The 13,453-nt window shown below is 51.9% G+C and overlaps 1 protein-coding gene across 3 annotated transcripts in view; it reads left to right on the top strand.

Annotated features, from left to right (window-relative positions):
• Window positions 1-5,636, top strand: part of LOC101543272 (neuroligin-4, X-linked-like) — a 209,680-nt gene extending 204,044 nt beyond the window's left edge. For 2 of the 3 annotated variants that reach the window (XM_055123616.1, XM_055123617.1), the window contains exons 5-6: window positions 725-784; window positions 5,108-5,636. In XM_055123616.1, the coding sequence (XP_054979591.1) occupies window positions 725-784; window positions 5,108-5,571 (524 nt within the window). In that variant the 3' untranslated portion in view covers window positions 5,572-5,636. The remainder of the gene's footprint in view (window positions 1-724; window positions 785-5,107) is intronic. The other variant, XM_055123618.1, reaches the window with a different exon arrangement.
• The last annotated feature ends 7,817 nt before the right edge of the window (window positions 5,637-13,453 follow it).

The raw sequence follows: 13,453 nt of genomic DNA, 5'->3' as shown, positions 1-13,453 counted from the left end.
CACAGGTAAATCTTCCCGATTTTGAGCCACCAGGAACCTCTCTGGTTTTATCTGTCCAATGCTGTGTGATTACACTGTGGTGCATGAAATGAATGTCAATTTTTTTTTTTAAAAAAAAACTTTTTTTGGATGCGAGACCTTCCTTGTTTCTTGTTTAAATATGTTTCTTCTTATGTTATAGAAAAAAGTAAACCCATGGCATTTGAAAACGTGGTAACGTGAAAATCCAAGGAACGTTAAAGACATAATACGCATTTAAGAATGTGGGAAATGTCTCGTTTTTAATCATTTCCTTTTTCCTTTTTTTTTTTTTTCAAAATCACGTTACTTTTTTTCTTTTCTTTTCTTTTCTTTCCTGTAGTACCATTTTAAGCCCCGAGTGCATTTTCATGGGCTTATCTTACCAAATGCTTTTTGCAAAAGGCAACATTTTGAATTTGTTCCTTTTTTGACATCTTTATGTTGATAGATATTTTGCATAGTCCTTCCTATTTCTTTTTCTTTATCGTTTTTCTTTTTCTTTTGGAAATCTGAACGTAACAGATTTTGACTTTTTTTGTATGACTTTTTTTTTTCCCCTCCCATTGACCTGGTAATGTCTTCTATCTCTTCTTCTTTTTTTCTTCTTCTTCTTCTTCTTTTTTTTTTTTTTTTGCAAACCTGTTGGTTTTGAATTCTCTTTTTTTTCCCTCCCCCTTTATTTTCCTTCTCAATATGACCCCAGGAGCCAACACAAAGAAAAACGCAGATGATATGAGCAGTAATGAACGTGGTGAAGATGAAGGTATTTTTTTTTAAAAGCATGATTTTATATATATATATATATATATTTACCTCTCTCTCGTTTTTTTCTTTTTTTTTTTTTCTTTTACATTTCAATGTGATCTTCTGCCTTTCTCTGCAACGAGTCCACATTGCTAATTTTCTTTTCTTCTTGTTTGGAACACTGCCATTTTTAACCCCCCCCACCCCATGACCATGGTCCCTGGTGCAGACCCCCGTGGGAAACAGCGGCCCCGCTGTTTCTGGAGAGGAAGTGAATCGCAGAATCACAGAATGCCGTTTGTTTGGTGCCCACGCATCTGTCCTCTGTTTTTTTTTTTTTCTTCTTTTTCCTCCCTCCTCCCCCCACCCGCCACTTTTCCCTTTTTTTTTTGGCTTGCTCACAAGAAGAGAAAATGGAATTTTAAGACATGCATGCCACTTTTCTTTTCTTCTCCCCACCCCCCCTGCCCCCGCCCCTCCACGTTATTTTCGGAGCCTTGTATTTTGCGATTTTTGTCTTCTTCACTCCTTTTCTTGAAAGGGCGATTCCCCCCCGACAGACAGCTCCACCGAACTTTTGGAGCCAACCTGGAGAGGGGGGAGGGGGTCTAGGATGGGATGGGGGGGGCGGAATCGAGCTTCCGTTTTCCTCTTAGGCGTCCAACCCCTTCCTTTGCAAAACAGCTGTCAAAGAATGTTCCCCAGCTCACTGTGCAGTACATTAAAAAAAAAAAAGCGTTTTTAATGGGCTCTTCTTATTTTCTTCAGCAAAGTGTCTCAAGTGCATTTTAAGGAAGCAAGAAAAATAGGGCAGCGAAGATATATATATGTGTGTGTATATATATATATTTATATATATAAATTTCCCTCTAGGGTCACAAAGCTAGCTGTCTCTATTTTTCTCAGTTTAAAAGCACTCCACTCTCTTCCCCCTCTTTAAAAAGAAAAAAAAAATAAAGAATGAAAGCTCCCGATGGTTTATCTGCAAAGTTCTTTTCTGGAAGGGCCGCACCCATCATCCAGCAGGCTCCGATGATCCTTTTCCGAGATGGAAGATAATCGCGTCTCCCCGTGACGAATGGCCTTTCCTCCCGGGCCGAGCCGTCCGGGAGGGTCAGTGGCTCCGGAGGGAAGCAGAGGAAGGCAGGCTCGTGCATGTCGGCGTGGCCGGCGTGGAAAGTTCCACGGGTCGGACAGACGTGTCCCGTCTGCCCCTGCCGCCAGGAGCTGAGTGTGTGGGTGATGCATTAGAGCTCAGCCGTCCTGTCTCGCACCCAGGACCCTCCCCGCACCCCCTGTGAGCAGAACTTATTAATTTTTCTTTTTCAGTCACACCCAGCGATGCTCAGGGGTTACTCCTGGCTCATGCACTCAGAAATGACTCCTGGCGGTGCTCGGGGGGCCCTATGGGATGCTGGGAATCGAACCTGGGTCGGCCGCGTGCAAGGCAAACGCCCTCCCCGCTGTGCAGGGCACACTTCCTCCGCTTTCTTTTTTCTTTTTTTTTTTTTTTTTTTGCCTCCATGTGGAGCTTTCTTGACCCCTGAGACCAACCCTGTGCTGTGCAGCTTTTACCCAGCCTGTGGCGTCTCTGGCGTTTTTCTGATGAGGAGGAGGGGAAGGAGGAAGCGGAAGCTAAGGCAAAGATTCCGGGTGACTTTATTTTATTTTTTCATCCGACTTCCTGTTCCTGCTCGTACCGTCTCCAAGAGATGGTTCCTGTTGGGTAGAGTGGATCGAGTCCAGCCCCTTTTGCCACTCTTCGTATCCCCAAATATTGATTTGTTTCGGGACCACACCCAGCAGGGCTCAGGGGTTTTCCTCCTGGAGGGGCGGGGGGGACCCAGGGCTCAGCCACAGGCAAGGAAATCGCCGCCAGTGCTGTGCTGCATGTCCACCTCGTTCCTGGGGTCTCTGTGCCTGCCAGGGAACAAAGAGATGGATTCTCTGCAGCCATCGGATGCCCATATATATCCCGGGCTTCTCTCTCTGCTCCTGGTAGCCGGTGACCATTTTCACAGCGCGGGTGGGGCCGTCCCTCCACCCCAGGATCTGCTGGCTGTGTTCCAACGCCCCGAGACCTTCCGTGGGCACAGATTTGGCTCCTTGGCGTGCGTGCCATGTGGTCTTCTTACCATAAAGAGAACTCCACCTTTTTTTTTGCTTTTGCTTTTTGGGTCCCACCCGGCGATGCACAGGGGTCACTCCTGGCTCATGCACTCAGGAATCACCCCTGGCGGTGCTCAGGGGACCCTATGGGATGCTGGGATTCGAACCCGGGTCAGCCGGGTGTGCAAGGCAAACGCCCTCCCTGCTGTGCTATCTCTCCAGCCCCGAGAACTTCACCTTTAAAAAAAAAAATTTTTTTTTTTGCCTTTTTCCGGGAGGAGTTGCATCTATGCATTTTTATTCCTGCTGCCCTGTCCCCCTATCCGGGATTCTAATAAAACCTGGGGACGAGGATGCCAAGCGGGAATGCAGAGCTCAGAGAAACGTGTGAATGGCTGTCTTTGGGTTTAGGAACTGCACCCCCCCGGGTCAGAGTAACACTACAGCGGGGGAGGGCGTTGGCCTTGCACGCGGCCGACCTGCGTCGGATTCCCAGCATCCCATAGGGTCGCCCGAGCACTGCCCAGGAGTCATTCCTGAGTGCAGAGCCAGGAGGGACCCCTGAGCATCGCCGGGTGTGATGCAAAAAGCAAAAAAAAAAAAAAAAAAAAAAAAAGAAAGAAAGAAAGAAAGAAAAAAGAAAAGAAAAAAAAAGAAACTGCACGCCATCCCCAAGAGAGGCTGAGCTTTAAGACACTTGTAGCCCACGTTCGAGGCGTCCCTTGTGCAGACAGCGCCCTGCCCTTCACCCCCTCCTGCCACCCCCTGTCCTGGCATCTGACACCCTCTTCTGTGCTTGCCCTTCCGGCATCCCCCACTGGCCTGGTGGACCCCGAGTGCCGCCCATACCATCCTCATTCAGTTCTTTTTTTTTTTTATTCTGTTTTGTTTTGTTTTTCGCCGGGGGCTTGGGCATGCCTTGTTCCCACACTCACTTCGGATCTGCCCGAGGCGGCTTGCGGTTGGGGGTCTCTCCCTCCCGGAGAGCCAACAAACACGTCTATTTGGTTTTGTTTGGCTGGCGCATGGCCATGCGGTCACTCACGGGGACGCCCTCCCTCCACCCCCCTCCCCCGCCCTACGGGGCCACAAGAGGGAGGCGTGAGGCTTCGAGAGAGTCCAGGGGGCGTGTGGGGGATGGGGTTGGGCTGGTGTGGGGCCCCCTGCATAGCAGCCGGGAGACCCGCCACCCAGGGATGCATTCCTCAATGCGTCCACCTCCCCCCGGGAAGCCTGGTGGCCCTGCAGCCCGCACTCCCTCTCCTTGGCCACAAGGGGCACGGGAGGGACCCCCTGTCCTCGTTCAGCCCATGCTGACCACAGCGGTGGACTCGGTCCTGCCTGGGCAGGAGGGAGCCGTGAGTCCCCGGAGGGCGGGTGCTCTCTCGGTTCCGGATCTCAGAAACCACGGCCACAGACTCACGTGGACGTTGTCGGAAAAGGGTCGGCCACGGCGTGGCCAGGCTGGCTGTTGGGTTTCCCACGTCACGAGGGCTTAACTCCGCCCCCACGGAATCTTGAGCCGTGAACCTCACACCCTCCCGATACAGTGCTCTGTGATTCTAACCCTCCCGGGTTGTTTTTTTTTTTTAAATTATCATAATTATTATTATTACTTTTGTTTCGTCTCGCGCCACAGCTCGTGGCCAATCTTTCTCGGGGTCAGGCCCCCGTCTGGCTTTTGTCACCCTTGACCCAGTGGCACGGAGAGTCCCACGGGCCCCGCCCACGATGCTTGCGGCATCCTTGCAAGCGTTCAGAGGAGCCGAGGTCTCCACCCCCCACGACACACTCGCAGTGGCCACGGTTCTGGCCCCGTAGCGGCCACGGGGACACAGGTCCTTCCGCAGTGACCGTCACGCCACCCGCACCATTTTCTGGTTTTTTTTTATTATTATTTATTTTTTACCAGTAACAACAAGCCTCGCCATGGGGACGTTCCTGGTGCCCGCTCGAGCAAACCGATGAGCCACGGGATGACGGTTTTCCACCGAACCCGCCAGCCTCTCCCGCCCACCCGGCGAGGGGCAGCTGGCCTCACAGACCCGGGTCCCCCGTCCCTCTGAGAACTCAGGCACACCCAGGAGCAGGGGGGGTCAGGACGATGGGGCAGGGGGAGGCGCAGGGAGGTCAAACTCGGGCGAGTCAGGCCCCCTCTCCCCCTCTCCCCGTGCCGGTGCCTTCTCGGCGGGCTCCTTGGTGATTATTCTGTGTCCCCTGGCTCTCTTCCCAGACATCCACGACCAGAACGTCAAGAAGCCCGTCATGGTCTACATCCACGGGGGCTCCTACATGGAGGGCACCGGGAACATGATCGACGGCAGCATCCTGGCCAGTTACGGCAACGTCATCGTCATCACCATCAACTACCGCCTGGGCATCCTGGGTGAGTGCTCGCGGCTGGACGGACGGACGGACGGTCGGATGGGCACCGAGAGTCGCCTTGTGGGCGCGCTTGGATGTGCCAAGGCTGCAGGTGGGGGGGCTCTAGGTGCCCCCCTCCCTGTCTGGGGCACACAGCCCTCGGCACCTGTGGATTCCGTGCTCGCCGCGCGGTCGGGCTGTCCGTGCGGGCGTGTTCCAGCGGGCGGCGTGCGAACTCGGCGAAGCAATTCGGGTGGTGCAGTGCGTCTCACACAGAGGCGATCGGTACCCGCACGACCGTGGTCCAAAGCCCATCTTGGGCGGCGGTGCTGATGGAGCCCGCTGCCTGCCTGCCCGCGGGTTCGGTGCCCACGTGCGTGTCGTGCAGGACCCCGCCGGGTGGCGGTGCGTCCCTTCCTCTTTGGCGAATGGTGTCGGAGGAGGGTCCGAGGCTTGCTGTGGTCGGAGGGGTGTGTCTGGGGGGTCTGGATGCTCGGAGCCCGGCTGGGTGGGGCCCGGGGGTGGGAATCTGGGTAGCATGGCAGGGGTTAAAAGAATCAATGCCGTGGATCGCTGTTGATTGGGTCCCTGCGGCTTGCCTCCTAGCTAGGAGGGGCCGCTCCCCTCCCGGCCCCACCGTGTTGCTGAGACTTGCGCATGTGAGTGAGATCTCGCTGAATTCTCTCTCTCTCTCTCTGTCTCTCTCCTCTCTCTGTCTCTCTCCTCTTTCTTTCTCTGTCTCTCTCTGTCTCTCTCTCTCTGTCTCTCTCCTCTCTCCCTGTCTCTCTCTCTCTCTATCTCTCTCTCACCTCTCTCTCCCTCTCTCTCTCCTCTCTCCCTCTCTCTCTCCTCTCTCTCTGTCTCTCTCCTCTCTCTGTGTCTCTCCTCTCTCTCTATCTCTATCTCTCTCTCCTTTCTCTCTATCTCTCGCTCCTCCCTCTTTCTCTCCTCTTTCTCACCTCTCTCTCTTTTTCTCTGTCTCTCTCCTCTCTCTCTATTTCTATCTCTCTCCTTTCTCTCTCACCTCTCTCCTCTCTCTGTCTCTCTCCTCTCTTTCTCACCTCTCTGTTTCTGTCTCGTCTCTTCTCTCTCTCTATCTCTATCTCTCTCCTTTCTCTCTCACCTCTCTCCTCCCTCTCTCTCCTCTCTGTCTCTCTCTGTCTCTTTCTCCTCTCTCTTTGTCTCTCTCCTCTATCTCTATCTCTCTCCTTTCTCTCTCCTCTTTCTCTTCTCTCTCTCACCTCTCTCTCTGTTTCTCTGTCTCTCTCCTCTCTCTCTATCTCTCTCCTTTCTGTCTCACCTCTCTCCTCCCTCTCTCTCCTCTCTGTCTCTGTCTCTTTGTCCTCTCTCTTTGTCTCTCTCCTATCTCTATCTCTCTCCTTTCTCTCTCTCACCTCTCTCTCCTCCCTCTCTCTCTCCTCTCTCTATCACCTTCTGTCTGCCTCTCTCCTCTCTCTCTCTCTCTCTCTCTCCCTCATCACTCAGCGAGCAATCCATTCCATTAGCAAACCACTCCATTCACTCTGGACCACGACGAGGTACTAAAAGGAGGTAAAAATCACTCGGACGCTGCCTCTCACTGTGCCTCAAGGGAAACCAAAAACCAAAAACAAAAACAAAAAATCAAAGAGCGGAAAAGAAAATAGTGCTCGCTCTCCGGGCTGGTTGCGGGTGGGTGGGAGGGAGGGAAACTGGGAAGGAAGTAGACCTCGATGTTGCAACATTGTATATCGAAACTCAACCGCTGGTGAATGGAAGGGACCCTGCGGAAACAATTTGGGCGGAAACAATTTGGTCTTGCAACATTGTACATCTGGGACTCATCCGTTGGTGAGACGAAGTATCCACTGGTGAGGGGATGTGGTGTTGTGGATACTCGTGAAGGGATTTGGTGTTGTGCACGCGGGTGGAGTAATTTGGTGTTGCAACATTGTACATCTGAAACTCAGCTAAAAGTAACAGAATCCCTTTCGAAGTCGTACTTCACGGTGATAACATTTAAAAAAAATTTTTTTTTTAAATTTTGCTTTTTGGGTCCCACCCGGCGATGCACAGAGGTTCCTCCTGGCTCTGCACTCAGCAATTACTCCTGGCGGTGCTCAGGGGACCCTTTGCAATGCCGGGAATCGGACCCAGGTGGGCCGGGGTGCCAGGCAAACACCTTACCCGCTGTACTATCACTCCAGCTCTTAAAAATCTTCAAGAATTGAACATTTTAAAGAAAAATTGGGGGGGGGGGGGCGGGGAGATTCACACCCAGTGATGCTCAGAGATTCCTCCTGGCTCTGCACTCAGGAGCGATTCTTGCTGGTGTCTGGGCACCAGATGAGATGCCGGGGATTGAACCCGGGTTGGCTGTGGACCAGGCAAACGCCCTCCTCACTGGATTATTTATTTTTTTTTTTTGGTTTTTGGGTCACACCCGGCGATGCACAGGGGTTACTCCTGGCTCTTCACTCAGGAATTACCCCTGGCGGTGCTCAGGGGACCATATGGGATGCTGGGATTAGAACCCGGGTTGGCCTCATGCAAGGCAAACGCCCTCCCCGCTGTGCTATCGCTCCAGCCCCCTCACTGGACTATTACGTTGCTCCTACTTTTTTTTTTTGTTTTAAATCAATCCCATCAATGAAAGGACGGACCCTCCAGCACCCCGGTCTCGGTTGAGGTGCCTGACAGATGACCGTCTCTCTGGAACACGGCTGGATTTGCTCCGAGCTATAAAACTTGGACCTGCGCGTTTTTCTCAGAGGCGGAAACGGAGTGATCTGTGTCTGTAGGGGACCTTCTTGGCTCGCAACTAGAAAAGTTGGATTGTGGCGCAAAAAAAAAAAAAAAAAAAGGGCTCCGCGCTGACCTAGGAAATGAACTTCTTTCTGCGTGCGTCTCGGTGAGGATGTCATAAGGCCGGGTAAAGCTGACTCCTCATCAGCTCTGAAACCTGCACAACTTGTTTTTTTTTTTTCTTTTTGGGTCACACCTGGTGATGCTCAGGGGTTCCTCCTGGCTCTGCACTCAGGAGTTACCCCTGGCAGTGCTCAGGGGACCCTATGGGATGCTGGGAATCGAACCTGGGTCAGCCACGTGCAAGGCAAACTCCCCCACCCGCTGTGCTATTGCTCCAGCCCCGACAACACTTGTTTTAAGGGCACCCCGGACCCCCACGATGGAGCTCCCAGTCCCCTCCAGTGCCCTGTGGAAGGAGGGACGGGGAAAGAGCCCGGGGACGGGCCGAGGGCTGTGCAGAGACATTTCTGTTGATGGAGGTGGCTGGAGCGGACGGTGCCTTCTAGAACTCTGCGGTCCGGCCTGGCTGCTAGCCCTGGCCCCACCCGCTTCCCGCCGGGAGCAAATGTCCAGGGGCCCAGGCAGCTCTCCAGGGAGGGGGCCTCACTCCTCACTCACCCCTTCCTTCTCCGCCTCTGTCTCACTCTGTCTCTCTCTCTCCCTCTCTCTCTGTGTCTCGCTCTGTCTCTCTCTCTCTCTGTCTCGCTGTCTCTCTCTCTCCTCATTTCCCCTGGATACTGTTTTTCTGTGTTTCATTTGGTTTTCTGTGTTTTTCTCTCCCTCCCTTCGTTCCTCCCTCCCTCCCTTCCTTCCTTCCTCCCTCCATCCCTCTGTCCCTCCCTCCCCTCCTTCCCGCCCTCCTTCCTCCTCCCTCCTTCCTTCCCTCCCTCCTTCCCTTCCTTCCTTCCTCCCTCCCCTCCTTTCCGCCCTCCCTCCTTCCCTTCCTTCCTCCCTTCATTCCTCCCTCCCTTCCTCTCTGTCCCTCCTTCCTTCCTTCCTTCCTTTCTTTCTTTCTTTCTTTCTTTCTTTCTTTCTTTCTTTCTTTCTTTCTTTCTTTCTTTCTTTCTTTCTTTCTTTCTTTCTTTCTTTCGTCTTTTCTTTCTTTCTTTCTTTCTTTCTTTCTTTCTTTCTTTCTTTCTTTCTTTCTTTCTTTTTCCTTCTCTTTGTCACTTTCCTTCCTTCTTCCTTTCCTTTTTTCTGTTTTCTTGCTTTCTCTCTTGTTTTTTTCTTTATTTCCTTCTTTTGGTATTTCTCTTTTTTCTTGCATTCTCCTTTTCCCTCTCTCCTTATTTCTTTTCCCTTTTCTTGCCCTCTCCTTTTTCTTTTTTCTTTCCCTCCCTCCCTCCCTCCCTCCCTCCCCTCCCTCCCCTCCCTCCCTCCCTCTTTCCTTCCTTCCCTCCCTTCCTCCTTCCTTCCTTCCTTCCTTCCTTCCTTCCTTCCTTCCTTCCTTCCTTCCTTCCTTCCTTCCTTCCTTCCTTCCTTCCTTCCTTCCTTGCCTCCCTCCCTCCCTCCCTCCCTCCCTCCCTCCCTCCCTCCTGCCTCACCCCACTCGCTGCTCTCTTCCCTTTCTCCGCCTTTTCTTTCCCGTGTCCTCTCTTCCCCTGCACCCTCCTCTCCTGTCTCTTCTTGGTGCTCCGAGGCCCGTCTGGTTCGAGTCCATCTGGGTTCCTCTCCCCTCCCCGCTGGCCTTTGGCCCAGGAAATCGGTTTCTGCTGCCTGACAGAGGCCCTTTGTGCCCGGGAGGTGCAGAGAGCAGAGAAGCCGCTTCCAGGGGGCGTGTGTGTGTGTGTGTGTGTGTGTGTGTGTGTGAGGGGGAGCGCGGGCGGGTCCCCGAGGTGGGATGGACCCGCCGTGGGTGGGGAGAGCCTGACCGGTCACACACCCTTCTGCATGGGATGAGCGGAAGCCGCCTCAGAGTTTCTGCTTCCTGAGCTCTGCCGGGCCCCGTGTCAAAGGCGGCCTTGTCCTCGGGGGTGCTGAGGCCGAGCCTCCCCGTCCCCCCTCCTGTGCAAAGCTCTTGTCTTCGCAGTCTCCCCACTCGGGGGCCCGAAGCATGCAGGGACCTCTGGTCTGCAAGCAAATACGAGGTCTGCGGACCCCGCACGAAGAGGGGAATGCTTGCCTTGCACACGGCGACCCATCCTCCATCTGCGTCACCCCTGGCGTCCCCTGAGCCTCACTCTGAGGGATGTCTGAGCCTTCAGCAAGGAGTCGACTCTGAGCACTGTGCTTGGAGTCAGCGGAGGACTCCTAGGGGCCATCCAGATTCTCCAATGGGACTTTGGGGGGTTGTTTTCACGCCCAGGTGCTGTTCACAGCTGGCCCCGGGCTCAGGGAACCCTCTGGAATGCCGAGGATTGGACGGGGGTCAGCCACATGCAAGGCGTCTGGGCTCCAGCCCCGAAAACGTGACTTTTGAAGGATGCAACGCTTGGCATCTGTCCTGGTCCTGGCTTCCGTCCTCTTGCACGCTGCCAGGACACTTTCGTTCTCCGATGCGAGATATCCCTGCTATGGGGGTCTGGAGAGAAACGTATAAACTGTTGCCCACCAAGGAGGAATACGAATGATTCTAGGAATACGTTGGGAGTACGAACAGTAAGGGCAGCATAGTAGGACTAAATAAAGGCAGTCAGGTCATGCTGGTACCATTAGAGCTATAGTAATAAAATAATGCAGGGCGTTTGCCTTGCACGCCGCCGACCCGGGTTCGATTCCTCTGCCCCTCTCGGAGAGCCTGGCAAGCTCCCGAGAGTCTCCCGCCCGCACGGCAGAGCCTGGCGAGCTCCCCGTGGCGTCTTCGAGATGCCAAACACAGTCACAACAAGCCTCACCATGGAGACGTGATTGGTGCCCGCTCAAACAAATCGATGAACAACAGGACGACAGTGCTACAGTGACACATCATTGTAACATCAGTAGCAATGCAGTAAGTGGAGTGTAGTAATTTTACTAGCAATAGAGTAATAGTGATAGAGATCGTAAAAGCAACAGTAAGATCAAAAAAGTGAGAGCGGTAGCAATAGCAATAGTAAATGTGGTAACTAAAAGAAACAGTAACAAGAAGGAAGCAGCTGTAATACCAATAGCAGTGGCGTAGCAATAATAATGATGCACTAACGGCAAATGTGATCCTGTGAGCAAGACTAACAGTACGTTAGCAATAGTAATACCACTAGCAATAAGTAGTAGTAATGATGGTACACTAACAGGAACAGTGATGGTGAAAACAACAGTAACAGGAAGTTAGCAATAGTAAGACCAATAGCAGTAGAGCAGTAGTAATAATGATACACTCATAGGATAGTAAAAGCAACAATAACAGAGAGTAATAGAAGTGCCAATAGCAGTAGGCTAGTAGTAATAATGCTACACAACGAGTAATAATGATACTTAAAGCAAGTGTAACAGGAAGTAAGCAATAGCAATGCTACTGGCAATCTAGCAGTAATAATAATGATACAGTAATAATAATAGCAACAGTAACAGGAAGTAAGGCATAGTAATGCCAACAGCAACCAGAGTAGCAGTAATATGATACACTGACAGTCATGCTAAAACCAATAGTAACAGGAAATAAGCAGTAGCAATACCAATAACAATAGTTATAGTAATAATGTTACAGTAATTTAAGGGGCTGCAGCAATAACACAGCGGGTAGGGCATTTGCTTTGCATGCGGCCGACCTGGATTTGATTCCCAGCATCCTGTTTGGTCCCCTGAGCACCACCAGGGGTAATTCCTGAGTGCAGAGCTAGGAGTAAGCCCTGTGCATTGCTAGGTGTGACCCAAAAAGCAAAAAAAAAAAAATTAATGATACAGTAATAGTAATAGTGGCAGTGAAAACAACAGTAACAGAAAGCAAGCAATAACAATGTTAATCCAAATACAGTCATAGTAATAGTGATACTAAAAGCAACAGTAACGGGCAGTAAGCAATAGCAGTACCAATAGTGATACAATTGTAGTAATAATGACATAGTAATAGTGATCATGAAAGCAACAGTAACAGAAAGCAATAGTAATGCCAGTACCAATACAGGCGTAGAAATAGTGACACTAAGAGCAATAGTAACAGAAAGTAAGCAACAGTGATGCCAATAGCAATACAGTCATAGTAATAATAATACAGTAATTATTGTATTATTGTTGTGTTGTATTATTGCATTATTGCAAGCAATACTAGTAATATAGTGATGGAGGCTGGAGCGATAGCACAGCGGGGAGGGCGTTTGCCTTGCACGCGGCCAACCCCGGTTTGATTCCTCCACCCCTCTCGGAGAGCCCAGCAAGCTACTGAGAGTATCTCGCCTGCACCGCAGAGCCTGGCAAGCTCCCTGTGGCGTATTCAAGATGCCCAACACAGTCACAACAAGTCCCACCATGGAGATGTGACTGGTGCCCGCTGGAGCAAATCGGTGAGCAACGGGACGACAGTGACAGTGACAAAAACAATAGTCACAGGAAGTTATCAATAGCAACGCCAATACCAATACAATCATAGTAATAGTGATACGCTTATAGTGCTACTGAAAGCACTAGTAACGGTTCTAAGGCAGTAGTAGCCCCCATGGCGATATAACCCTCGTCCGAATGACACAGCAATTAAGCAGTGATGGCTACAGTGATGTGACTGAGTCCATGACACTTTCTCCATGACGCCAAACGTGGTTGCAGATGGTTGTGTCTCTACTGACCATTTTGTTTGGGCTGGGAGCCTGCCCTGGTGGTACTCAGGGGTTATTACCCCTGGCCTTGCAGGAGGGGGCTCATGAGGTAGAGGAGGTGACACCCGGGACCCCCACGTGCGGACCCTGTGCTCCCAGCCTGTGGAACCGTCTCCCCAGCCCTGGGGAAGTTGAGTGAAAGAGCCATTGTACTTATTTTCCAGACCCCAAAAGACAGGCTGAGACGTGGATTGTAGGGGGCAGGCCGCTGGCCTGGCAGAACATTTCCTGAGGACCGTTTTCCCGAGAAAGTGTGCAGTGTGTGTGTGTTCAGTGTCCCGGAGGCAGGTCTGGAAGTTTCTCTGAGCCTTGAGGTGGAGAAGAAGAGCCCTCTCTCTCCGCCCTTCATGGTGAGAAATGCGGGGACAATTCCAGCGGCCAGTTCATCTGGGCCTTGCCTGGTCTCTCAGAGATGCCCACCGGGGTCCTGTGAGCCTCGTGGGCTCGGTACCACCCAACATCCTGGCGTAAGCGGCACTGGCCCGTGAGAAGCTCAGCCACCCAGCAGACAAGCAAGGAGTGACTCATAGGGCATCGTCCGTCTCCCAGCTCCAGCTACGTTCTGCAAATTGCACTTGTGCCCTCTCTACAGAGACGGACATCCTGCATCTTTGCTTTTTTTTTTTCTTTTAATAGTTTATTTTTAATGAGTGAGTCACCGTGAGGGTACAGTTACAGATTTATACATTTTTGTGCTCATG

This window comes from Sorex araneus (assembly GCF_027595985.1).
Source record: "Sorex araneus isolate mSorAra2 chromosome X unlocalized genomic scaffold, mSorAra2.pri SUPER_X_unloc_3, whole genome shotgun sequence".
Taxonomy (NCBI): Eukaryota; Metazoa; Chordata; class Mammalia; order Eulipotyphla; family Soricidae; genus Sorex; species Sorex araneus.
This window is presented reverse-complemented; position numbering and strand designations above follow the sequence as displayed.